The 27623-nt window shown below is 56.3% G+C and overlaps 1 protein-coding gene across 1 annotated transcript; it reads right to left on the bottom strand.

Moving 5' to 3' along the window:
- Positions 1 to 60: 60 nt before the first annotated feature.
- On the bottom strand, positions 61 to 27590 carry TECR (trans-2,3-enoyl-CoA reductase). Its single transcript, NM_001034748.2, is given in 13 exon segments — positions 61 to 310; positions 401 to 446; positions 745 to 833; positions 913 to 970; positions 1067 to 1110; positions 1218 to 1290; positions 1400 to 1505; positions 1586 to 1701; positions 1776 to 1879; positions 1974 to 2018; positions 2312 to 2363; positions 3051 to 3101; positions 27487 to 27590. Coding segments are annotated over 13 exon segments (927 nt in total). The 5' UTR covers positions 27502 to 27590; the 3' UTR covers positions 61 to 182.
- Between the last annotated feature and the right edge of the window lie 33 nt (positions 27591 to 27623).

Below are 27623 nucleotides of genomic sequence, written 5' to 3' on the forward strand. Positions count from 1 at the left end.
CCTGCCTGTGGTGTGCTGGTCCCTGAACCAACCCCCCAAAGAAACACGGCCGAGTCCGAGTCCAGCCGGGCAGGCAGCTTTTATTCCAGACCCTGGAGAGCAGTGGTCCCCACTCTTCCTCCAGGAGTGGGGGGTGGGACGGGAGCCGGACCTGGCTGGGCCCAGGTGTGGGGAGCCGCTGTTCAGAGCAGGAAGGGGATAATGGGCATGCGCAGGGGCGGGTAGTCCCGGAACTCCTTCAGGTAGCTGCGGTGCTTGCCTTTAGCCCAGATGGTCATCTGGGTGAAGCCCACCAGGGAGAAGAGGGCCACTGTGGGGCGGAACCGGGAAGTCAGGAAGAGCGGGCTGCACACGGAAGGGACCAGGGGGACCCCAGAGAAGGACGGGGCCAGGGGCTCACCTGGGAGACACTGGGTCATGATAGCAAAGCCAATCCAGGACCCCACCTGTGGGCAGAACGGCCAGGTGAGGGCGGGCAGGGGTGTTCTGTTGAGGCCTCGCCCACCCTCGGGGCCACTGGGGATGGCAACCGACCTCCAGTGCTGGAGCAGCCAGCAGTGAAGTGGGGGCTGCACGGTGAAGCTGCCCAGCCTGACAACCGCCCACCCTAGGCCCCAAAAGGCCACAGTCTCCCTCGCCAAATGTTAAAGTTCAAACTGCAAAAGCAGCTACAGAGCCAGGCAGCACGCCCCCCACCAAAGGTAGCCCTCCCCAGGGAACCCCAAGCCCAGCACAGACCCTCACCTCATAGGTGTAGTTGGGGCAGGACACCAGCAGGAAGAGCCAGGTGAAGGGGTTCCTGGTGGGGTACGGGATCTTCCTGGTCTTAGACCCTGGGAAGACAAGGCAGGAGCAATGAGCCCCCGAGGGCCTACTCCGGCGGCCACACCCCTGCCCGCGTCGGCCACTCACCAGCCGGTCGAAGGTCCCGCAGAGCCATGTGGATGGAGAAGTTGCCAAGCTGGCAGATCTGAGAGAGAGACCGGGTCAGCTCAGAGCACCCCCCCACCCTGCCCCCCTGCCCCGCGACTCCCCCCAACCCCGCTGTCCATCCTGGCCTACTTACCACAAAGATGGCGAGCGCCAGTTTAACCTGCTGAGCTCCGTACGCTGAAGAGGAAGCCGAGAGGAGAGGCCCGTGAGGGGAGAGCCTGGGGGGGAGTGTGGGGGGGGGGGGGGCGGTGTTCACAGCGGGAGCAGGGTCCCCGGCCACTTACTGGGGGGTGTGTAGAGAGGGTGGTTGATGTAATAGGCCATCCACGCAGCGAAGCCCCAGTAGTAGGTGCAGTTCTGAAAAAGTGGGGCGGGATGGAGGCCCCGTGGAGGGCAGGACCCAGGCGAGGGGCACCAGGGAGGGCGGGGCGGAAGGGCCTGGGCCGATGTGCAGCTGGGGGCTCACCTTGAAGATGTTTCGCAAGGGCATGGTGCCGTGGGAGAAGCGGTGCACGAAGAGCGTCTCCAGCAGGCGCTTGATGTAGTGGAATGAGTGGCAGATGCAGGCGAGGCTGGGGGCGGGGAGCCAGCTCAGCGCAGGCGGGTCCGGCGGGCCCCCCACCCCACACCTCCTCCCACCGGCCCCACTCACTGCACCACCGTGTGCCGACTGGACGTGAAGTCGTATTTGCGGCCGTAGATGAAGGGCACCCGGAAGTAGAAGAGCAGGTAGATAAAGAGGGGCCCGGCGTACTCTGTCAGGAAGACCTGGGGAGGGGAGGGCGAGTCACCCGCGGGGCACCGGGAGGCAAGACTGCAGGGGAGGAGGGCTCGGCACTCACCGTCACCCAGCTGATCTGGGCCCCCAGGTCCCGGAAGTAGAGTGTGGCCGTGGTGCCCACGGGCAGCTTCTGCAGGACATCCTCATCCTTCAGGGACTTGCCCTCTGAGGAGAGTTGGGCCAGGGCTCAGGGGCTGCTGGGCCTTCGCCCACAGCCACCCTGGAGCCCGGGGGCAGCCCAGCAGACAGCTGTACTCACTGGGGTCCAGGCGGAGGGACTGGCGGGCGGGGTACCACTGTGGGTCTGTAGGGAGAGTGGGGTGTCATGGCACACAGCCTGGTGGGGCTCCTCTGGGCCCCGGGACACGGACCGGAAGCGCAGGAATAGCGGGATGTTGTCCTTCCGGAAGCCCTGCAAGGGCGTTCCTGCGGGTGGCCACAGGGGGGCGGCGGCCCCAGGCCAGCCCCGAGAGGCTTGGGCCACACCAGGGGCATCTCTGCAGGGCCTTGAGGGAGAGGCAGGCAGGATGGGGTCCCACCTGGAGGCCCCTGCCCAGAGGGGTCACAGGGGGCCGTGTGTCTGGGCCCTGGACTTACGGGTCTTGGTGAAAAGGTTCTTGATCTCGGCAATGGTGGCTTGGGGCTCCACCTGGGGGAAGCACAGGCCGGAGACAAGTCAGCTGTGGCAGGGAGTTTGGAGGGCCAGGGGCCCAGGATCTCTCTTGGTGAGGTGGGATGGACTGGGGTCCTAGGCAACTGCTATGGGAGGGGGAGGGTTGGAGACCAGGCCCCCCAACCCATCCAGCCGACACCACAGCCATGGGCCGGAAGGCCATTTTAACCAGGCAGCCAGGACGCCTCTGGACCAGCTGGGGGATGGTGTGAGCATGGAAGCCAAGCCTGCTTTGCCCCTCCTCTCCACCCCACCCACAGCTCCTCCCAGAGTGAAGGCCCTCAGTCTGTTCCAGCCCTCCCTGGGATGGGACCACCCCCCTCCCCTGGCCTGGCCTCAGAAAGGGGCAGGTCTCAGGACCCCACCTCCTTCCCAGGCCCCAGAGCCCTGCAGGGTCCACTGAAGCTGCACGGCCTCCTCATGCACCATGAGCTCCAGACCACACCCAGGGAACAGGGCGCTCTGCCCCCAAGGGCCAGGCGGCAGGGGCAGGCCCAGGCACAGGGACACACCCGTCCTGCACACCCTGAAGGGCAGGGGGTGGGTGTCAGGACACAGATGGAGGGGCATATGCATCTCCCTGGGGGCCAAGAGCTCAGGAAAGGAGGGGTCCCAGGCCCAGCACCCTCGGGCCCACGAAGCTGGCGCCATGGCTGGTCCTACCTTGTCCAGGAAGCACAGCTTCTCCCGGGTCTTGGCGTCCAGAATCTCCACCTCAAAGAAGAGAACGGCCTTTTTAGGTTTCTTGGTCGCTTTGGGGGGCGCAGGCCGGGGGAGGCCGTTGAGGCCAAAGCCGGGGCTGAGGCCCTGGCTGCTGTCCCTGGCCGCCAGGCTCACGCTCAGGTCCATGCTGCCCCGCTCTGCCCGCAGCAGCCAGAGTCCCCAGCTGCCGGCCGTCAGCCCCCACCACAGACCTCCCCACGCGAGGCGCTCTGGGCCGGGCCAGCGCGATCAAATTCTGCCGCGGTGCTGGAAGGAAGCCCGTGCCTGCCCTGGCACTGCCAGCTTCTGTGCAGATGTAACCTGAGTGGCCCAGCAGCCACGGCCCAGCTAAATATAAAACTGCCCCACACGGAGTCCCCCAGGAGCCACGCCGCAGACCTCCTGGGGAGGAGGGACCTGGGAGCAGCACCCCCCCCAGGCCTGGGGGGCTCCAACTGTAAGACTTTCCAGTGGACATGGACCCCCAACAGCACGGTGGGGAGATGCCCAGGATGGGCACCGAGGCGGGTCCCAGCCCAGTGCAGAGCAAGGGCCAGTCCACCAGGAGGAGGGGGAGAGGTCAGCGGGCAGCCCAGGGCCCAGCACAGCCCTCAGCGCTCCCTGGGCTTGGAGAAATCCCAGCTATTCTGAGAATCTGTGAGATAGATCATCCATTTCCCCTTCTGAGCTGCAAGGGACACTATGGATTAGTTTCCTCGTGCGTTCGTGTTCCCAGGGAAGGTGACAGATTCCAGGGTTCCCGGTGCAGAGAGCCTCGCTCTAAGTGTGGCAAGGGTCTGGAAATGCAGAAGCTTCCAGCAAGCACCCCCAGCCAATACTGAGACCTTGACCCCCACCTCCCTGGCCCCCCTCTCCACCTACTTCTCATTAGGTCCACCCAGGCCTCATTCAAAGCCACCACCAGGGCAGTCCTTCCACCATGCCAGCCCAACACGGCATCTTTGTCCAGGCTCTGAGCCCCCAGAGCCCAGAGCAGACATCCCAGGCACCCCCCAGTCTCTGAGCCCCAGGCAGGGGTGCACGGGGGCAATGCTGGGAGAGGCAGGGCTCCGAGGGGGTCTGACCCAGCCACCCTAAGCAGGCAGGCAGGAGAAGGCATGCCAGCCAGCAGTGAAGGGTGCAAACTTGGGGGAGCTGGAGTGAGGCCTAGTGGCCCCAGCCCGTCATGAAAGGTCTGAGGGCCCCAGGGCAGGGCTTGGTGCGGATCTTCATCAGGCACCGGATGCGGCAGGCAGGACTGGGTCTGACCCCGTCAGCCCTTCCCACCTGGTAGGCCCTCGTCGGAGGCAGCATGGAGAAAAGGAGTAGGACGTGGAACCCAGGGCAGGGCCCTGGACGAGGCTCTCTGAGGGCACACCCACCCACCCAGAGACCCCCACCCAGGGAAAGGGTTTCTCTCTGACACCCCCCACTGCCAGTAGGAGAGGCAGGGGGCACAGCAGGCGGCACACAGGGCTGATCCCAGGCTTCTCTCTCGGTCCCAGCCTGGGGGCTGGTAGGAAGGTGTGTGCCTTGAGGGGCTGGCATGGTGCCTGACAGACCAGACATACCCCAAAACCTCAGGACGTGAGGAGACCCTGAGGGCCTGCAAAGAGGGAAAGGGGATGGGCCTGGGTTCAGGTCCCAGCTCCCTGTGCCAGCCAGGGGTGGCTGTAGGCCTGTGAGCCATCCATGCTCCACCTGTCCCTCGTCACGGAGCCAGGGCAGGAGAGTCCAGAGCCCAAGAAGTGCTGGCCAACATTCTTGTTACCATGCTAGAGCAGGAGCCTGCCATCACCTGGGGCACGTTACTGAATGCCTTGGAGTCACACAGATGACACAATCAGACAGAAGGGCCAGGAGGAGGGGGCTGGTTGTGCCCCCCAAGCATCTAGCCCCACCCAGGGGACTCCCGGCAAAGGGGAGGGGCACAGGCGAAATGTGCCAGAAAGGGCACTGACAGCAGGTCCCCGGGCGGGCAGAGGGCCCGCAGCCCCGGGGCTGCAGACATATTAATAGTTGCCGGGTCCCCGGCGGGCAACACCCACATGTCTTCGGGACCCGTGTGGTCTGCAGGACGGCTGCACCACGTCTCCTTGGAGAGCAGGCCTCCAAGTTCCTGCTGAACCACTCAACAGCTTAAAATACAACCAGCCCCTCTCCCGGCCGGCCAGCTGCTGGGGGAGGGCTGAAATCCTACCCTCTCCCCAAACCCGGGCACCAGACCAGGACCCAGGAGGAGACAGTGGGCTGTAGAAGCCCCAACTGGCTGCTGGGAAAGGAAGCAGGGCAGCAGGAGGGGGCAGCGGGGACAGGGGCCACCCCTCCCAGCGGCCGCCGCTGCAGCTGCCGCCACCACTGCCACCGCAGCGACCGCACCCGGGCTGCAAGGAGCAGCGGCGCCCTCGCGGAGGTAAGCCCGCCCGGGGCGGGGGGTGGCGGGGGGGCAGCAAGCAAGGCCCCTGGCCTGCTGGGGAGGGGGCGGCCCCAGCTCAGGGCCACTGTGGCTGGTTGTGTCCTCCTTTCTCATGTCCTGTCCCCAAACCTCCACCCCAGAGAGGTCTGCAAGGCTCTGGGAGGGTGGGCGGGGGCTGGAGGGGTGGGTACCTATTTTGCAACTGTCTGTGCCTCTGCAATTACTTCAAGAAAGGTAAATTTTTAAAGTTTAAAAGCCAGGTAGGAGAATACACACACACACACATGCACACACACGTATGCCAGGTAGAATACAGACACACACACACACGCATGCGCACACACACACGCACACACACGTGTGCCAGGTAGAATACACACACACACACGCCAGGTGAAAAAAGCCAGATACAAAGGGGTCGCCTGTCCTGTGAAATGTCCAGAACAGGTAAACGGAAGCAGACACACAACAGAACGGTGGGAGGGGGAGGGGAACGTCAGCTGATGGGGACCTGTCTCTTTCTGGGGTGACGAGAAAGCTGTGGAATGAGACAGAGGCTGCCCAACACTGTGAATGTACTGAATGCTGCCAAACCACTTACTTTTTAATGGTTTACTGCATATTATGCGAAATTCACCTCAATAAAGTAGGGTTTTTTTGGGGGGTGGGTGTATAAACCAGTTCTAATTACCCAGAAAAAGAAAAGGTAAGAGACAAGGAGCAGCAAAGGCTCCCCACGACCCCGCCTCACCCAGACTGAGGGCCTAAATGTGGTGAACCCCACCATGCACTTCCAATCTTCAGCCCCTGAGTTACCCCCCACTGCACCCCTCCCCACCCTCTGCTCTGTGCCAAGCACGCACTCACCCCCATGCTTGTCACATACACACCCCAGTGCCCGGGCCTGAAGCCAGCCTGGGTGGGGGCCCAGGACTGGGGTGAGGTGACCCGGGCGGCTGCCGAGCAGAGATCCTGAGCACGGAAGAGAAGGCTGCAGGCTCAGGACGCTCCCCGCCAAGGGAGAAGGCAGGCTAGGGACAGGGAGGAGTGAGTGGCAGAAGTTCCTGAAGGGGTGGCGTCTCCTTCTGTCCCCCATGGAGGGAAGGGACTGGGGGGACGTGGAGCAGGGCAAGAGCTTGGAGGATGAATGAAACAAAGCCCATCAGGCTGACCTGAAGTCTGGGCACTGGTGAGGCGGAGGGTGTGGCCCCAAAGCCTCGGGCACCATGGCCAGGCAGAGGACAAGGGCAGGGCAGGAGTCTGGCCTGGGGCACAGGGGACAGCTCAGCGATGGCGTCACCCAGCCCAGGAGGATTTCTCGCTCGGAGGCCCCAGGCTCTGGGCTCCAGCCAACAGCGACTCATGGGAGCACAAGGTCAGGGCTGGTGGGAGGGCAGGGTCGGACAAGGGGCAGGGTGCTGCCCACCCTGCAGGAGGGGTGGGGGGGGCGGGCTGCAGACTTGCCCCACCCCAGGGGAGTACCCAGAGACACTGCCAGGCAGTGGGGCCCGCCATTTTCCCCGCCTTCGTGGAAATGGGCAGATGCCGCTGATCAAGGCTCCATTGTAGAAAGGGGCACCCACTCCTTGAGCACCTGTTTCAAGCTAGCTCGAGGACCATAGCCTCAGGGAGGCAAGGCTCCCGGGGTGATCCCCACGTGGCAGATGAGGGAACCGGGCTTGAGAGCAGGACAGACTCGGGGCCTTTGCACATGCAGCTCTCAGTACCGGCGCTGCTCTCCCCCAGACCCCACAGGGCTCTCCCTCGCCACCTCAGCAAGGTCCCTCCTGACCATCACCTTAAAATAGCAACGCAGACATTTACCGTCTGCCTCCCACTGGATGGTCAGCTCCAGGGGGCGGAGACTGTCCTGTCCTCGGCCCTTCCCTGGCACCTAGAACACAGCCCGGGAAGAGCCGTGCTCCAGAAACACCTGCGGGAGGCCCCCTGCCCAAGGCCACGGAGCTGGGGCATAAAGCCCCTTCCCCACCAGCCTCTGAGCCAAGGCCTTTCCCTCACCCCTCCGTCACCATACTGGGGGGCTGGGGGGCCTGCCCACCACGCCAGACCCCAGAGCAGGAGCTGCTGCGGGGAGCTTTCCCCAGCCTCGTTCCAAGGAGGCCTCTGTGAGGCCTGCAGGCCACGGCCCAGCTCCGGCGACCCTGCGGGGCCCAGCATTCTGGCCGCCAGACCCTCCTCCCAGGCCCTGGGGCACCACTGACTGAAGCAAAGGGTCAGCAATGAGCCTGCTTTGGCTCCAAGGGAACCCTCTATTTTCCTTCACCAGCACCCCCAACACAGAAGGGGTTCCCCGCTGACAGGCTCCACACACCCTGCCTGCAGGCAGCACCACAGGCCCAGCAGCCCCTGACAAGGAGGCGCTGAGGTCAAAAAGACTCACCTATTTTCGGGCTGTGTGGCGCTGGGCAAGTTACCCAACCTCTCTGAGCCTCCATTTTCTCAGCTACCAAGTGGGCCGCCCTCACCTGCTATCTCACAGGATTACTTTAAGACTTACAGATAATCAGCACCACCATTCTAGTCTGTATGTGCTTGTGGGGGGGCGGTGAGGGGCGGGGCGGGGGGGACAGACAACAGTGGCAAAGTTTATAACAAGAGATAAGGGGAAAACAGAGAACCGGGGATCAGGAGTGGGGAGGACAGCCATTTTAGACAGAGCGGTCAGGGAAGGCCTCCCTGAGAAAGCACACAAACATGTCCGGTCTAGAATAACTCTCACAGAAAAGTAAATGTTATCAGACCGATACTACCAAAATACAAGTGGCAGACACACGGGGTGCCAGGTCTCTTTCCTGCAAAACCTGACGATGACCCTGAAGGGGCCCGACCACACCAAGGTCAGAGGGGTGGTGCGAGGAGCTGGTGACATTGAGCCCGAACCCTAACAATAGCAAGACACGTGCTGATGGCGGAGGCGGGGCGGCACCAAGCGTCCCTGCTCTAGCTCAGCACCAGCGCTCGAGTCAGCAGCCGCGGACGCTGCCGCGCTCTCCACTGCCCCCTTGCGGCCACGGCCCGAAGGGTGCGCACAGCGGCCGGCGCTCCAGGTGAATGACCAGCGTACCTCCGTCCACGGCAGGATGAGATCAGGAGAATGTGCACTAACTGTTCTCCCACTCACCAGCCAGGCGGCCTTGGGGAGCCACTATCTCACGCTCATTCCTTCATTCGCGTATCCTTTCCCGCCTCCCCACTTCCCGCGGGCACTGCCATGACCTGCATGCGTTCTGGCGAGGGCAGGGGACAGGGAGACAGATGGTCAATAGTGGCATGTTTTAAACCAAGAGTTGTGGAGAAAAACAGAAAGGAGGCGGGGTGGGGGAGTCAGGAGCGGGGAGGATGGCCACTTCAGAGTTGTCAGGAGGCCGGCCAGTGGAAGTGGGAACACACCATGCACATGGCCACGTAGACAAGCGTTCCAGGCAGCGGGAGCAGCAAGTGCAAAGGCCCTGAGACTGCACCAGCATGTTTAACTCATTGCTGACCGAGGGGGTTTTGCAGAAACTAACGCCTGTGGCTGGTGACCTGTTATGTAAGTGATACTCATCTGTCTCTGATCAATAACAGGCAACAAAAGCCATATTAATATGTCCCTGACCAATATAATGCAAGCAGCAGACCCGGTGTGGCAGAAGCAGTGTGTGGAGGGGGAGAGCAGGAAGGCACAAATGGGGAGTGAGGGGGCTGATCACAGCGGGGGAGGGAAGGCGCAGGCACTGTGTGCCACAGGAGGGACTCTGGCTATTACTGATGCAGGTGGGAGCCACGGAGGGTTCTTGAGCAGGGGAGGGGTGTGACCTGATTCAGTTGTTCAGAGGCACCCCCTGCAAAGTGAAAGACCAGGGCAGAGGCACCAGTGGGGGCAGGAGCAGGGAGGTGACCATGGAGTAAGAAGTGGACAGACTGCGAAGACGGAAGTGACCAGATGTGCTGAGGGTCTGGATGTGGAGGTGAGAAGGGAGGGACTCTGAGGTTCTGACCTGGGCCTCAGAAGGGAGAAGCACCAAGCAGGAGGGTGGCAGGAAGGGGAGGCACCACCTAAGCCCGGGCTGGACGAGTCTGCAACTGCTGCTTTACCCCGTGGGAGCTGCCACACAGGGCCCAGGCGCCAGTTCCCAGGAGGGCTCCCGAGCCAGAAGCCAGACCCCACTCCAGCTTCCATTTCCCCATTTTCACTCACACAGCCGGGCCCAGTGTCCCTCTGGCCCCTCCTGGATGTAAACAAGACCCAGGGGCCCCAGGGCAGTCTACATCCCAGGCCCAGGCCTGAGAGTCAGCGTGGACTCCAGGTCACCTTTATCACCACCCAGTTCTGTGTGTCCTACAAGGGAACCCTCCCAACAGGAGAGGGTAAGAACTGCAGCTGTTACCCAGACACCTCTCCTCACCCCCCTTTATAGTCCCCAAGGCGGCCGAGGGAGCAGGCGCCATTAACTCCATCTCACAGATGGGGAAGCCGAGTTCCGAGGGGTGCTCCCAGCTCATGCAGCAGTAAACTGACCCCAGACTGCCCACCACACAGACTTCTAGAGCTGTGCCCCCAGCAGGCACATGCCCTGGGGAGACCCCCAGGCAGCAATGGCACAGGCCCCCTGTCTAGAGCAGGCTCTCGGGGACCCCACAGGGGCTGCCTGCCAGAGAAGGGCCCTTCGACCAGGCTGCCTTGTGCTGGGCAGCCTGGCACATCGCAGCCGGTGCCAGTGCCTGCACCAGGCAGGACTGTCGGGGTTGGCGGTGGAGGGCTCCTGAGGCTGGGGTGCAAGAGGCCTGTGGTGGGCGCAAGCCCTGCTCAGTGCAACCTCAACTCCGGATAAAGGGGCAGAGGGCCCCATGGGTCCCTCAGCCACTGACCTGGGCTCTCCCGGCCCCTACAGGCCCCACACAGGGCACAAGGGCAGCCACACTCACAGGATGGATGGAGGCCTGGCCCTGAGCAGTGTGGGCCCAACCGGCTCACCCCATTCACTAATGCAGAGTCTTCAGCACGTTCATCTAGACTCGGCAGCTCAGCGCTTTCGGCTCCCTCTCCCTTCCACTTTCCAGAAATGTCGAAGTCACACTACTCCTGCCAGGGCAGCTGAGAAAACCTTGGGCTCAGCTGCCAGGAAGCCAGCACAGGCCGCACCTGCTGGGCCAGAAATACCTCCTTCCCCGGTGGCTTCAGCTCTTGACCCCATTTCTCCAAGGTGCCTGGGGGCACTGCACAGCCTCCCTGAAGTGCTGCAGTGGGGAGGCGGGGAATGTCACCCAGGGTAGGAAAGGCAGAGACTGACCACCCACTCCTAGGGCCTCAAGCGGCCAGACGTCCCACCCCTGCTGGCCAGACGATTAATGGCAGGGTCTGAATGCCAATGTCCCTGGGCTCTGGGATCCAAGGCCAGAAGCTGGTGGAGCCCCGCCACAGGCCAGTAGTAGCCAGCCTTGCAGGGCATTCTCTGGGCACCCAGGTGCCCTGGCTGGTTGCTATGACCACGGAAGGCCCAAGATGAAGGAGCTGGAGCAACACAGCAAGACTCTGGGTCTGGGGCCCAAGAGGGCCACCACACTCTTTGACCAGCAGCCCACTGGTTCCCATGGCTCAGACCCCTCCCTGGGCAGTTACAGGCCTCCGGGGCCTCCAGAGGGCGCTGTCCTGGACACAGCTGCACCGTGAAGGCCCATTTCATTGGCAGTGCCGCCTCTAGTATGGTTTATCAAATGCATGCTTACGTTGTGCTGAGATCTTTACCTGCACAATCACCTGGGCCTGTACACTAAAGACTGCAACCCCAGCTAAGCAGCCCAGAAAACCAGGGCTGGGAAAAGAGGTTGCTCTTGCCTGAGGCACAGAACTAGGTCAGAGCCAGCCAACTTGGGCCGAAAGAATCCCACTGCCCACCCTCACACACACACACACAAAAACCACTTGCATTCTGGAGAACAGGACTAAACGCTAAATAAAGAAAGGGGGAACAAAGCCTGGCCCTGATTATCTGGAAAGCACCCAGCTCCTTGCTGATGTTAAGTTCCAGAGGTTTGGATTCTGCATAACAAGTCACCTCCCCAGGGAGTGTCCTTGGGAGGCTTATCTGTTCAACTCCGGGCCCCCGTTGAACCAGGCCATGCCAAGGGCAAAGGGCCTGTCACCCCAACACCACCCAGAGGGGCGCAGGCAGGGTCAGCAGCTGTTTTGCTGTTTTCTGCCACAGGCTAAAGCCACCAATGAGCTTGGAAAACCAGTGCCATGGGGGCAGAGAGCTGCAGAGACCACAGCCAGACCAGCCTCTGTTCCTGCCCGCGCCCTGACACGGGAATGCTCGCAAGAGGGCCTGACAGAGCGCATCCCCGTGGGAGGTGTGGCAAAGGGCCCCGCCCAATGACCCTGAATCCTGCCCACCTACAAAGCCCACCTCAAGAGCCCTGACCTGGACAATGCAGATGAGAAAATAGGGACCTCTGATGGAGTCAGGCACCCACAGCTTCGAAGTTCCCAGCGACAGATGGAGGTGGCCAACTCACCCTGGGCTGCCGTCCTCAAATAGGCTCTTGCCCTTTGGACAATGCTCCAAATCCTTATCATGACAGACAGACTGCCTGACTGACTGACATGCCCTCGGTGAAACTCTCAGCCAACCCCCCTGCCCCAGTCGCTCCCTACCCAGTCCCTGCCCCCTCCCTCAGCCGTCAAGCAGGGTGCCAGCACCCAGCCTCCACCAGCTCGAGCTGGCCTTGTCACCCCACTTTACAAACAAGGCAGCGGAGGCTCAGGAGTCACAGGCTCCAGGGGCAGGGCCCCACCTGTTTTTGCTCCGTAGAACTGAATGCTCGTCCTCCAGAACCGTCCCTGACCCCAGACTCTGGGAGGACAGCCCAGACCTGCAACCCTGCACACCCTGGCCAGGTCAAGGTTGGTGATCACATCTGGTCTCTCTGCATCTCTGGCAGGAAAGCGCTGTCGGGCCAGGGAGCTGGAAGAAGGGACGCTGGAGCCCTGTGGACACAGGCTGACAACACGCTGACAACAGGCTGACCAGCAGGGGGCGCTCGTCCAGGCTGACTCCCGACCCGCGCACAGCACGCCCAGCTCCACGTGCAGCAGGAAGGTCAGTTTTGCGCGCGACAGCCCAGTCTGAGACCCATGTGGCCGGCCTTAATGCCCACAGCAGCAACAACAGCTAACACCTCCTGTATACTCCCAACGTGCAGGCGGGGAGGCAGGTCCTGACACAAATTATCTCCTTTACTATTACTCCCCTCTTCCAGGTGAGGACACTGAGACTCATTCCACTGTAAAAGCAGTGACTGAATAGTGACTAAATACCTACTACACACCAGGCACTGTTAGGGACTCTGGGGAGTTCAGCCCTGGAAGGACAGCCCGGAATCCTTGCCCGTGTGGAACTGCCACTTTAGCAGGGAACACAGACCATAAAATAGTTATAGGGACTTCCTTGACCTCCAGAGGTTTAGACTCCATGCATACACTGTAGGAGACATGGGCTTGATCCCTGGTAAGGCAATGGCATCCCACTCCAGTACTCTTGCCTGGAAAATCCCATGGACGGAGGAGCGTGGTGGGCCGCAGCCCACGGGGTCACTGGGAGTCAGACATGACAGAGCAACTTCACTTTCACTTTTCACTCTCATGCATTGGAGAAGGAAAGGGCAACCCACTCCAGTGTTCTTGCCTGGAGAATCCCAGGGATGGGGGAGCCTGGTGGGCTGCTGTCTATGGGGTCGCACAGAGTCGGACACGACTGACGTGACTTAGCAGCAGCAGCAGCAAGGGAACTAAGATCCTACATGCTCTGTAGCATGTCAATAAATAAATAAAACGGGACAGGGAGTGGCAGGTGAAGGGAGCCGGCAGTTTCACATAAAGTGGTCAAGAAAGATCTCCCCCGAAAGGATGTTGAGCCAAGCCCTGAAGGTGATTAAGGAAAGGGCAGTTGAGAGATCGGAGGAGAGCGTCCACGCAGAGGAATGCCCTGTGCAAGGGTCCTGAGGTGCCGCCTGCTCGGTGTGCTTAAGCAACAGAGCCAAGGCTTCTGTGGCTGGGGATCAGGGTAGTGGGGGGAGGAGAGGAGGTGAGGACAGGGAGCTGATGGGTCATGCAGGGTCTCCCAAGCCCGGTGAGGACTATGGCTTCTACTCTGACTGAAGTGGGAGCCATGGGGGTTCTGGGCACCAGAGGGATGTGACATGACAAGTTCTTAAAGGACCCCTCTGAACTATATATGGGAGAATAAGGATGGAACCCGGAAGACCAATAAGAAGTTATCAAGATAAAAAAAAAAAAAGAAGTTATCAAGATAAAGGATGGCTTAAACCAAGAGGCCAGCAAACTATGGCCCACAGGTTAATTCTGGCCCACCACCTGTTTTTGTACAAGCTAAGATGATTTCTACACTTTTAAGTGGTTAAGAAAAAAATCAGAAGCCTATTGCATGGCACATGGGAATTATATGAAATTCAAATTTCAGTATCCACAAAGTTCACTGGAACGCAGCCATGCTCCCGGGTTGACAGATCGTCCAGGGCTGCTTCTGTGACAGCCGCAGGGTTGAGAAGCCGTCAAGAGGCTGTATGGCCAGAAAAGCCTTGGGCTTTACCATCTGGCCCTTCCCAGGTAGAGTCTGCCAATCCCTGGCCTGGGCCTCATGATGGCAGCAGGGTTGATGAGAAGCAGTTATATTCCACAGGTATTCCCAAGGCAGAGGTACATTATTTGCCAATTCCGGGACATGAGGCGTGAGGGAAAGAGGTGAGTCAAACAGCCTGGGGCCTGGTGATGAGAAGACTGGAACTGCCATTAACTGGCAGGCGTGGGTGTGGGGAAGTGGGAGTCACGCAGATCATGCAGGCTGAGGTTGGGGTGGGGGGTGGGGGGGAATCCAGGCTCAGTTTTGGACATGTTAAGTCTGAAATGCTGACTGAACACCCCAAAGAGATTCAGCTCACTGAGAAACACCACTCCTCCTTCCTGTAATCACATGGAAGCATCTGTGAGCAATCTGGGTGCTCTATGAACACGGGTCATGTATGTGGCTTCCCAGGTGGCTCAGTGGTAAGGAACCCGCCTGCCAATGCAGGAGTCCCAGGAGACGTGGGTGAATCACTGGGTTAGGAAGATCCCCTGAAGGAGGAAATGGCAACCCATTCCAGTATTCTTGCCTGGGAAAATTTCATGGACAGAGGAGCCTGGCAGGCTACAGTTCATGGGGTCGAAAAAGAGACTATGACTGAGTAAATGAGCACGCACACATATCCCTAAAATAATTTTGCTGATTGAATGTATCCCCCAACACATTTTTAAGTTGACAATACTTTTTCACCTGAGCTTGAACAGTTGCAAAAGATGTCATTTCTGGCCTACTGCAGATATTGCAAATTCTATATAAAATTTATGGGGCTCTGTTAAATCTCACCAGGGTCTAAATACCTAAGTAGCTTCCTATCTACCATCATTCCACTTAAAAAAAAAAGGCTATAAACAAGCTCCTTAATATTTGCTCCTTTTTTGCCTTGAAGTTGAATTCTATTCGCTACCCTCCTGCATTGAATTTTATTCAAATACAGGATCGTGATTGAAGGTTTGTGGGGTGTTTTTTTTTGGCTGTGCTGGGTCTTCATTGTGACTCACTAGTTATCTCCAGTTGCAGAGCACAGCAGCTACGCTTCGTGGTGCTCGGGCTTCTCACTGCAGCGGCTTCTCCTGTTTCGGAGCACGGGCTCTCAAGTACGTGGGCTTCAGGAGTTGCAGCACATGCGCTTCCTTGCCCCCAAGGCATGTGGGATATTCCCAGACCAGCGATGGAATCTGTGTCCCCTGCATGGCAGGCTGATTCTTAACCACTGGACCACCAGGGAAGTCCCTGATTGAAGGTTATTACTGAGCATCATATCTACTGCTCAAATTGAAATTTCTTACGAACATTTTCATGACCTAAGGTTCTAAGTGTAAAGAGAAAATCCTTCAGGATGAGTTATCATTACATTATCAGCTAAACATAAACTATGAATCAACAACCATCACTAAACATTAACCATAAACAGCAGGTTATCAGCACTGCATCTCTAGATGGCATGGATGTACCATTTTCCCAATCAGGTCATGTAGCCAAGGTGACTATTTCTTATTGCTAGAATGAGATAGAGCTTTTATTCTGACATTTCTTTATTCAAGTAAACACTAAGAAGCCATATTCACATAAACAAGCAGATGAGTATAGACAGGGTCTTGTTAAAGCAAAAAAGTCCCCAATTCTGTGAACTCCTTCTGAGTTACTGGCCCAAAGTCTCACGGTGACCTAGTCTCAGAAATATCTGTAAGGTCTTCCAGCTACCGTTAGGCACCACTCCACTGTTTTTCTGAAAGCAGTGACTCGTGACCCGGTCCCAGGGCCTGGCGTTGCTCACTTTCTCAGCCCCGCGCAGGTCCCCAAGAACACACAGTACGGCAGCCACTGCCCAGTCAGGGTGTGAAAGAAAGAGTCCGTATCCCAGTCCAGTCTCAGCCCCAGGAGCTGCCCAGCTCCCAGGCAACACGTGGCCCAGAGGAGCTCCGAGCAAGCCCATCAAACCTTCCCATACATAAGCCAGAGGGCTCTGCCCCACAGCGATCCCGCTCCCTGTGCTCCTTGCAGACGCCTGGCCCAGGCCAGGGAGCCCACAGAGCCCTGGACCCTGTGTCCAGTGCCCAAGCAGAGCAGGAAGGGGTTCCTACACAGAGACCTGCGAAGGGCTCAGCCACATATGGAGGGCATCTCAAACCCCCAAGAACCCCTTCTGCTGGCTGAGAAGTTCCCGTTCTTCATCTGCTCAGGCAACACTGACTGAGACCCTCACTGCGCCAGGCCTGTGCAGGGTGCTAAGCTCGATGATGAACAGAAAGACCTGTGTGCAGCATGCCAGGCACTGGCCCAGATGCTCGGATACCATGGCCAAGTGCCCCCTCACCCCCCGCCCCAGCCCACTGGGTCTGCTCAGGCTCAAGGGGAATATGGGCAAAGAATCTATTACATAACACGAGGTCAGGATGAACCAGCTGCTGGGAAGAAAAGAGCTGGGCAGGGAGCCCAGAGGACCACAGGAGGCGGTCAGGAAAGGCTTCTCTAAGGATGTGAGACTTGAGCCAAAGTGATGGCCAGCATGAGGCTCCCGGAGGAAACTGCAAAGGCCCTGGGGCAGCACACAGGTCGGCAAGGCTCGGGAACATCCAAAGACTGGATGCAGCCCAGTGTGCTCAAAGGCACGCAGCTGCGGAGCAGCCTTGGAGTGGAGGCCGAGACGAGTCCTCCAAGTGTGAGTCCCGGGAGCGGCAGTGGCTCAAGTGCCACAACCCGGTTTGGTTTGAGAAGGAACCCTCTTGCTGCTCGGGACAAGCGTGGAAGCAGTGACCGTCTTGCAGACAGCCCAGGCCAGAGACCCTGGCGGCTTTGATGAGAGCATGAAGGTGGCAAGCACTGAGAAAAACGCCCTAATTCCTGGATCCTTAAGTGTCACTGACTCAAAACAAGCTGCTCTTTTTTTTTTTTTTTTTTTTTGAGGGGGGACACATATGCCAACATTAGATAAATGGGTGGACAGATACAAATCATAAGATGCATCCCAACTTCAGGAACATGAAAATGCTGAGGGGAAAGATGTACATCGTGGAACAAAGAGAGGAGAGTAACTACCAAGTGAAAGAAGACTCTGACGGAGGAGGGCAGGGTTTCTGGAATACTGAACAGGCCTAGCCACGTCCATAAAGGGAAAGGTAGTTTAACAGAAAATACTCAGCTACAGCTATTGCAGGAGGGGCGCTGGAAGCTGCCCTTGGTTGCCTGCCCCCGTCCAGTGCTGCCTCTGAGCAGCTTCACAGGTCAAGACCCTCAGAGCCTCCCCCAACCCCACAGGGCTCGGCCAGCTCGGCTCCAGCAGAGAGAGTGAAATGAAGCAAGAGGAAATGAGCCCCGGAGTCTTCAGACACCGCTCCCCACGCTTTCTCCCCAGATGGTGCAGGTTCGCAGGCCCAGCTGGAGAGACGGGAAATGCTGCCATCTACCGAGGCCCCCGGGGAGCCCGGATGCAGTGCTCAGAATGCGTAGTCGCGGGGCCCACTTCTCAGATGGCGCCTGGAGGAGCCTGGCAGGAAACATTACTGGGGCCTGCCCGTCACGGTTAGTGCTTCCTGTAGAATTTCCATGTCATCCCTACATGAACATTCAGAGTTCAAGCAACTTAGAGTCAAAAACAGGGGGGCAGAAATGGCCAAGTTCCAAAGTACCAAAAGATAAGCAGGCGCCCACACTAACGCACCAGAGCTACAAGTGCCCCCAGTTAAATCCACCAGTTCCAGGGAACTGCCAGGCACCCCGCAAGCCGGAGGGTCCTCCTGATCGCTGGACGTGGGACAGTTTGGGGGGAGGCATGGACGATGCAGCTAACTGCCTGAGCCCGCCCGGCCTGTTCCCGTGGGTCTCTAACAGGCAGGGACACAATCACTTGATCCACAGCGGGTGTGACAGAGGACAGCCTCACACTAACAGCTCTCTGAAGCTGCTAAGTGCCACTCGGAGAACCAAAACAGGAGCGGCGAGAAGGTGACAAGTGTGGCCTGGGTGGCTCAGAGGGAGCCTTTCGGAGGAAGTGACATTCAAGTTGAGACCTGAATGATGGGATGTGAGGATGGGACGAGCAGAGCTACCTCTCTGGAATCTGGCCCAGCACTGGGATTTCCCGGCTCAACCCCAGCCTGTCCCTCTGTGGATGCCACCTCCAGCCAGGAGACTGCAGGAGATCTCATTCTCCAGAGTGGACTCAACAACACACTGTTCCAGGCTATACGTATCTTCCCGAGAATTCTGCTGTTACCCTCACCACCCCCCACCAGAGACACGCTCTGCCAACCGCACCTCCTGAGAAGCATCAATTCGGCAACTCCCCCAACCCACCCCTCTTCTTCTAGATTAGCTTCCTGAGGTGTCCTGGGAGACAGCTTCTCCTAACAAGAAGACCAGAAGCTACAGCTCTCGGACCCACTCCAGTTCAGCCTGCCTCCGGTTACTCTATGAAGCCCCAGCTGCTAGTGTTAAACTGTGTGTGTGCTCAGTCTGACTCTTCAACCCCATGGACTGCAGCCTGCCAGGCTCCTCAGTCCATGAGATTTTCCAGGCAAGAACACCAGAGGGGGTTGCCATTTCCTCCTCCAGGAGATCTTCCCGATTCAGGGATCAAATCTGCGTCTCCCGTGTGATTGGCAAGCAGATTGTTTACCACTGCCCTCCCCACCAGCTTGAAAGGCCCACTCACACCCAAAGGCCAGGTAACGTTCCCTCAGGCCCCTCACACAATGGGCATGGTCCCCAGCCATTGCTCCCTGGTCCTTTTAAAGAGGAAAACAAGAATTCAGAAGGCCCTGAGACCAAGAACTCTGCAGTCTCCCGGGGTACCTGAATGGCCCATGAGCTCTGCTTACATAAGAGACTGGTTCGAGCAGGGACAGGGCAGGGAGAGGGCTATGCCAGCCTGCCAGTCACCACAGGCTACTGAGAGGCCCTTTATCCCCCAGAGGACTGAGAGGCTCGTGGCCCATCTCTAACCACTGGACTGGGGGTGGGAGCAGGGAGTGCTGAATACCACCCACAACACAGTTGTCAGTAATAAGGAACAACTACTCTCACATGTTTATATAACACACACCACAGTGGGAGCACTCTCCAAGGACTCAATAAACTGCTCTCTGAAAGTTAAGCTTTTGGGCAACATCAACAGGAAAAAGGACCTCCATCGCCAGTGAGTCCACAGATATCGTTGCAAAGCCTGGCCTGATCAGCCCCATCACTCATCATACAACCACTTAGCCTGGCCTCCAGACCTCTGCCCAAGCTGAGCTCCTCCCTTCCCGGAAGACTTCTTTCAGGCTTCGGCTTAGACGAAGAGACCCTGAAGGTAGAGTCCACTTTCCTGGCATACAATAGGTACAGAGAAGAAAAAAAAAAAAAAATGTCAGAAGGAATGAACTAGTAAATAGACAATGGAGGACTTCTCTTGTGGTCCAGTGGTTAAGAATCCACTTTCCAATGCCCGGGACCTGGGTTCAGAAAATAAGACCCCACATGGCTCGGGGCAACCAAGCCCACTCACTGCATCTACAGAGCCCGGGTGACACAACAAAGACCCAGGACAGCCAAGGGGGAAAGAAAAGGGAGATGGGCTGGAGAACAGGTGATTGGAGCCTGCACGGCAAAGTGTCCAGACCAGCAGGAGCTGCTAGCAACCTGTGCCAAGACGAGGAGCAGGCCCACAGGCCGGCTTGGCAGGTCCTGGGCTCGTCATGCCCAGGTTCCAGGAGGAGGGGGACAACAGGAAACAGTGGCCAGGGTGGACCCAGGGCTTAAAACCACCTGTAAAGCCAACTTCCCTTGGTAGGAACCATTAAGAATGGGTCACACGGGGCCACCTCAGCCCAATACACGCAACACTGGACTCATCCAGTGCAGCAAGAACCCACTCGCCCTTCTACACCCGGTGGGCCTGACCCCAGGCAGAAGATACATTCACCCACCCGTTCACAAACCTCCCTCAATCGTCCAGGTGCCAGGGAAGCTGCAGGAACAAGACACCAACAGCCCCTCCCCTCACGGAGCTCACTCTGTCCAGGTAGGAAGGCCATCAAGTTCCCAAATGAAACCACAACCACAGCCCAGGGAGGGCCAGAGGAGAGGAACAGGCTGCAGCGGTCCCTCTCCAGCAGGACAGTCAAGGAAGGCCTCTATGATGACAATGAAGGTAAGCTCTCAATGAGAAGAAAGCAGGCACAGGAAAAACAGAGGGAAGAGCATTTCTGGCCGGGAGAAGGGCTTATGTGCAAGGCAGGAATGTGGCGGTATATGTTCAAGATGAAACCAGCCCAGCAATGAGTGAGGTCAGCAGAGGGCAGAGGACAAGAAGCTCTGAGGGTGGTGTTCTGAGGTGCAGAGTGCTACGATCCTCCCTGCCCCAGAGACCCTCTGGCTGCTGCTGGGCGAGGGCCAAGAACAGACACAGTGGTGCGCCTGTAAGGAAGGAGGTTGTGACAGGCATCAGAGGGGACCAGGCCCACTCTGGGCACCTGTTTCCTGGAATGGTTCTTTCTCTCGATGTTAGAAAGTGGGTTCTGACTGTGCTGTGACTTCACTGACAGTCCTCCCACAGAGAAGGACAGAACAGCTCATTCCAAAACGTGGCTTCAAGGTGTGTGACATCAGAACCATCATGGGCTTCTGGGCTTCTTCCTCCATCTCTGGGCATACTGTTTGGCACAACTCCATCTCCAGGAGCCCGCTGGGTCTTGTTCATTAACACATCTGGAGATGTTCTAGAAAGAACGCATGCAGAAAGTATTCCAGGTAGCCTCACTGATACAGCTCTGTCCTTGACCACCTAATGATCTGGACCTTGACCCCGGACCAGTGTGCTGACACTTCAGATGGCCCAGGGGCTCCATGAGACAGGTGTCTTTTTAGTGGGGGAAAAAAAATATTTATTTATTTAGCCATTCTGGGTCTTAGCTGCAGTACACGGGATTGATGATCTTTGTTGCGGCATGCAGGATCTTTGGTTATAGCAGGTAGGATCTAGTTCCAGACCAGGGATGGAACCCGGGCCCCCTGCATTGGAAGCATAGAGTCTTACCCACTGGACCACCAGGGATGTCCCAAGACAGGTGTCTTTACCCTGGCTTCACGGATGAGACAACTGAAATGTTCCAAGACAGTCAAGTAACTGTCCTGAGGGTAGAGCTGGTGGCCTGCCTTTAAAGGGCACGGCCACTGAGCCACACTTCATTCCTTCCGCAACGCGTGGTCGCTTGGGCCCACCCACAGCAAAGCCCACTTTGGGTCTAGTAGAATCCAGGCCCTGCCATTCACCAGCTGTGAATTCACACTGCTTCCCTACTCTGGGTCCCAGTTTCCCCATCTCTCAAATAAGGGTAAGAGTACCAGCTTCACAGGTTCATTTTGAGGAGTCGATAGATAAAAAGCACTTAGAGTAAGCACTGTATCAGTAGTGACTTTCCTCACAATGCTCTGGCTGTGGCCAGGTATTAAAACATTCTCAGCTGCCACTGTCAATATCAGCAGGAGGGTGTTAAGATCTAGCTTGAACTTGACCAACCAGCCCAAGGTCTCCGGGCCTTTCTCATCTGGCCAAGCCTGTCAATCAAAGTACAGGGCTCCCCACCAAACTCAATTGCATTAACAATGTTACCACACGCACAGCTGTCAACTCTCCACCTTTCTCACTGCTCAGGAACCAGTTACTCAAGAGGCTCTGCCAGGCTCAGGGTTCCCCATCCCCACTCGAGCCCCTCACCATTCTCTCCAACAGCTGTCCCACCCTGCGCCCAGCTGCCCACCCACCACCACCCGCCACCCGTACTGCCACCCTTACCACTTTGGTTCTTCCCACCCACCTCCTCACCTCAGCCCCGCCTCCTCCCCCAGGCCCCGCCTCCTTCCCCCAGGCCGCGCCTCCTCTCCCTCTCTCAGGCCTTAGGACCACGGTGTAGTTCAGCTGCTGCTAAGTTGCTTCAGTCATGTCTGACTCTGTGCGACCCCATAGACAGCAGCCCACCAGGCTTCCCCGTCCCTGGGATTCTCCAGGCAAGAACACTGGAGCAGGTTGCCATTTCCTTCTCCAATGCACGAAAGTGAAAAGTGAAAGTGAAGTCGCTCAGTCCTGTCCGACTCTTAGCAACTCCATGGACTGCAGCCTACTAGGCTCCTCCATCCATGGGATTTTCCAGACAAGAGTACTGCGAGTGGGGTGCCATTGCCTTCTCCGGTGTAGTTCAGTAGAACTAGTTAAATGTTAGCTGCTGTGCTGCACCCATCTAATGCTCACCAGAGCAGTAATTCCTTGAAGGGATAACCTGTGAGGTAGGGCCCATGGTGCCCAGCGGTGTGCAGGTCATGAGTAACTTGGGACTGGAGAAGAGGGAGGGTCTGCCTGTAGCATCTGCCTCAGTCCATGGTGTAAATACAACCCCTACCCACGCCCTCTGCTGATTTCAAGCTTAGCAACCTGATGTCCCTGAAGGCAAGGTTGGGAAGAATGGAGCCAAAGTCAGCCACCGAGGGCACACCACCACCAGGATCCCCATTTTATAGATGAGAAAATTGGCTCGAGAGGCTACAGAACCTACGGGCTCCATACTTCGTGCCGGGCAGTTATGGATCTGAACCTAGCCCTGACCCAAAGCTTGGTAGGCTTTTCTGTCTTCCCAGGGAGGATACCACCCCACCCTGTGTGGCTCTGGGGAAGCACCCCTTATCTGAGAGTTCTAGAACTCACTGAGGCCTGGGGGCAATGAGATTCCAAGAAGCAAGGGGGTGAGTAGCTGAAGTGTAGAGCCACAATTCTAATGGTCAGAGAAAGGGGCTCACCAGGAGAATCGCCAGTGTAAGCCTCCACCTGCTCAGAGCCTGCAGGGCATAGAAAAGCCTAAAAACCACCCCAACCCCACAGGCTCCTGGTCTGACACACGCTAACACAAGAAAGGTCCCAAAAGCTCACCATGATCTGAAGCTACCCCATCCCATCTAATTCACCTCTGGAACTCCAAGGGGCAGCCCATCCAACGTGAGGGCAGAGGGGCTCTGTCTGTCAGAGGACCCCACAGGGGCCCTCCCATCCTCCCTCCAGGGATGCTGGGTACTCAGAACAGCACTGCACAGCCACCAACCCAACTAGCATCAGCAGGGAATCATCACAGGGACAGAAACTGGAGCCAGGCAAACAAGAGACCAAGGCCCAGCACCACTGCTTGCTGGTTCCGTGACCTTGAGCAACTTAACTGACTTCTCTGGACCTCAGTTTCCTTCCCTGTTAAGTAGAAGTAACACTAATGCCCACCTGATCAGGTGCTCACAGGCCTCAGCAACCACCGGTGGCTCTTACTACCAGCACTGCCAGCATCCCCAACATTACCATGGCTCTGGCTCTTCTACAGACAAACCTAGGTCTGGATCCTGTCTCCACCACGATGTGACCTTGGACAAGCTCCTTCACCTTTCCAAGCCTCAGGTTCTTTATCCACAAAACGGAGGAAGGAGGAGTATCCAACTCTCAGGGGTTTTGCAAGGACACAAGAAATGTGACCTGCCCCTGGTATCCGGCAACAAAAAGGAGCCCAGGGGCTTCCCTGGTGGCTCCGTGGTAAAGAATCCACCTGCCAACGCAGGGAACACAAGTTTGATCCCTGATCTGCGAAGATTTCACATGCGCTGGAGCACCCATTGAGCCTGCATGCTGCAACTACTTAAGCACAGGCAGAGCCTCTGGTCTGCCACAAGAGAAGCCACTGCAATGAGAAGCCTGTGTGCCACAACTTGAGAAAGTCTGTGAGCAGCAATGAAGACCCAGCACAGCCAAATAAAAAGGAAAAAAAAAGTGACCCAGAAAGAGGCGGATCATAACCAGGCTCCCCCCCCCCCCCCCCCCGTCTGTAATTAAACAATCAATCCCAAAAGCGTTTTCAGAAGGCCTGCTGGATGCAGCACACAGCAGGGTGTGAGTGAAGAGATCAAGCAGGCCCCATCTCAGAACACAATGCTGCTGCTGCTGCTGCTAAGTCGCTTCAGTCGTGTCCCATAGACGGCAGCCCACCAGGCTCCTCCGTCCGTGGGATTCTCCAGGCAAGAGTACTGGAGTGGGTCGCCACTGCCTTCTCCGTCAAAACACAATACCTTCCTACAAACAGGCACCAAATTTAATGTGCAGAAGTCAGAAACCTGCATGTTAACACAGCGCTTGATGGCTACAAAAACCCAAATTATCCCTCACCTTCTACTTCAAAGGGACCCAAGGATTCAGAAGGAAAAAAGTACATGAGACAGCAGACACTTAAGATCCCACCTCCCAGGTTAAACAGATTTATATTTCACTCTATTTATTACAACAAATTCCTTAAAAAAAGAAAAAGACATATCTGAAGCCCTCACTATGCCTTTTCCTCCCGTTCCATCCCTCCCCAAGCAATGGTTCCTCTTACTGTGTAATTCCCATACATTTCTAACCTCATATTACAATTTATCCTTTAATTAGGTGTCTATCCACAAAAAAAACACATATAAATCTCATTTGGTATGTTTTTTTAAATTTAAAAAACCTTTTGCTATTTGCTTTTTTCTACTCAACATGATGTCTGGAGATTTATTAAAAGTGAAGTGAAGTCGCTCAGTAGTGTCCGACTCTTTGCGACCCCATGGACTGTGGCCCACCAGGCTCCTGAGTCCGTGGGATTCTCCAGGCAGGAGTACTGGAGTGGGTTGCCATTTCCTTCTCCAGGAGATCTTCCCAACCCAGGGATAGAACCCAGGTCTCCCACATTGCAGGCAGGCACTTTACCATCTGAGCCATCAGGGAAGCTTAAAGGACCAAGTAAATCAAACTAAATTGCTTTTCATGTGAAGAAATCATGCACAACAGTTAAAATAAATGAACCAGTGCTGTGTGCAGCACTCCTCTTTTATAAACACCCCTTATGATATAGTTCCAGCAATTTCATAATGTTATTATTGGCCTTTTCTGTCACAATTATTTTGCTCCGAGGAGCTCAGAGAGATTAAGTAATCTGCCCTAGGCTAGTTATTTAGTGAGTGGCAAAAATCGCCCCTCCAGCCGGAATCCTAGCTGCCTCAAACATCAGATATCAACCCTCATTCACTTCACTGTGTCACTGAGCGAGTCCCGAACCTTTCTGAGCATCAACTCTCTCTCTTGTAAATTACACTCCATAGTCTCCAAGGGCTCTATCCCAGTCAAAAAGGTCTTTCTGGTGGGTGTTAATCACCCAGTGGTTTAGGGGTTGCTTTGTTGGGGCGGGGGGGGGGGGCGTTGGGCAGGTGGAGGGATGTGGAAGAACACACTTAGTCCCAAATAGAAATACAGTCTTTCTCAAGGTGTTAAATGTGAAGGAAAGAATCTCTGCTATTTTTATTGATCTGCAACAAACACCTGTAATAGAGTTGATCAGCCTGCTGTGCAAACTGGGCTGAGAGATATTTTACCCTTGTACAGCAACCCTGGAGCTACCACCTCAGTGCTTATGTGTCAAATGTCAGCAGAGAATGATAACACAGAACATGGAAATATAACAACTTTATTTTTTTCCTCCAAGGTCACTTTGAACAGTGGGTTTGAAGCTTCTACTTCCAGGAGGGGCAGGGTTTGAGTGTCCTCCTGATCAAGCCATGACCCTAAGGCTGTGACAAGCTTGCAGAACAAAAGTGTCCACCCCAAGGATCCTTAGGGGCCTACCTTATCTGCCTGCCAACTACTAAAACTAACTCCATTTTGTCAAAGGCCACATGTATCTCCCATCCTCCGTCTTTCAAACTGAATGTGGTTTTTTCTCCAGGGTTACAGAGAGGCTTTGAAAGGTAAAACTGTATTAGAAGAACTGTATTAGAAGAATTTCACTCTACAATCATAAAGTTGAAAGAGGCATAAGAGATTACTAAATTCTACCTCCTCATTTTTGTGCCACGTCAAAAAATCATTAACAACTTCTGGGTTAAAGGTTTCAAAAGATTCTGGGTAAATTACCACAGAAAGTAATAACAGTAATAGTAGCAGTAGTAAAGGGAGTGGGCAGAAGCAGTGGTATTTCACTAGCAAACAAAAATCAGACTGTCTCCTTACACTTATATGAACCACCTAACATGATTAAATTCAAAGAGACAGAAAGTAGGATGACAGTTGCCAGGGGCTGGGCAGAGGAGAGAAGGGGGTTAGTGTTTAATGGGTAGGATTTCTGTTACGCAAGATGAAAACAACAGAGTTCTGGAGGTGGATGTGGATGGTGGTTATGGTGGCACAACAGTGTGAATGTACTTAATGCCATTGAACTGCACCCTTTAAAATGATTAAGACGGTAAATTTTATGTGTATTTTAACACACTTTTTTAAACCCGGGAAGGGGAAAAAAAAGTTTCTCACCTGGCTAATTTTCATTTGGGGACCAGTATGGCAAAGTGGTTAGCAACTGACACTCTGGAGTCCTGAGTTTTTCTCTGTCCTGCATTTACTAACTAGCTGGGGACCTTTGAGCAAGTCATTTGACATCTCTGAGACTGTTTCTTCATATACAGAAACAATAATAAGTCTCCTATCTCACAAGGCTGTGAGGCTAAGAAAACAAGGTAACAGACACTCACTGGCAGAAACGTAACACTCTCTAAATTATTATTATGAACTTTAATAATAAATTAATCATTTAATGCTACTTATAAGCCAGCAATAATGAAATTATTAATATTATATTATCAGCTAGGTTGATAAGTTCATCAGAACACTTCGTTTTAAGGGTAAAAGAGGCCCCAGTTAGGAGTCAGAAGCCCTGAACCTCAAAAGTGGCTGTGGGTGTGAGATTCCTCCTCGGTGACACGCAGGACTTGACGGAGATGATCTCTTAGATTAACAGAAAGCAAAGATCAGCTTTGCTGTTCAGCAGGAGCCAGCATTGCAGCTACACCTCCTTCACCGCCTAAGCCGCTCAGGGAGCCGTCCCGGGCGAGGGAAGGGGTCCAAAGGTCATGCCAGAGAGGACAGACTGCAAAGCCCCTTTCTAAGCCCGAGGCGAAGGCACGGTGCAAGGTTTGTGCAAGACACCCTCAAGAGTGAGAGCAAGGGTTCCACACCCTCGTTCCTCCCCTACCTACAATTCATCCTGCGTGGGGAGCTGCGAGGAACCTGCAAGCTTCCCAGGTCCTGCAGAGACCCCAAGAAAAGGCACCCCCAAAACAGCCAGGGTTGCAGAATTATAAATACCTCCCCCGCACATGCGCACTGAAATTTACGAGTGGTCCTGGGCACAACGCGTGCCTACTGCGCCTGCGCCGTCCGGCTCCTTTTCTGGGCACAGGACGTAAAACGGGGAGCCGATTGTCTCACGAAATCGAAAAATAAGGTCTGCGGCAGTCGCTCAATCCCCGTTTTCTCTTTTCTTACCTCATAGTGCTTCATGGCTCCCCCGCACGGCAGCTGCTTCTCCTGCTACCTGCGCACGCTACACCACAGAGTACCTCACGCGGGGACGACCGCCGCGCGAGACTAACCGCGGACCCGCATCCGCCCCGCCCCTCCCT

Source organism: Bos taurus, chromosome 7 (genome assembly GCF_002263795.3).
Source record: "Bos taurus isolate L1 Dominette 01449 registration number 42190680 breed Hereford chromosome 7, ARS-UCD2.0, whole genome shotgun sequence".
Lineage (NCBI taxonomy): Eukaryota > Metazoa > Chordata > Mammalia > Artiodactyla > Bovidae > Bos > Bos taurus.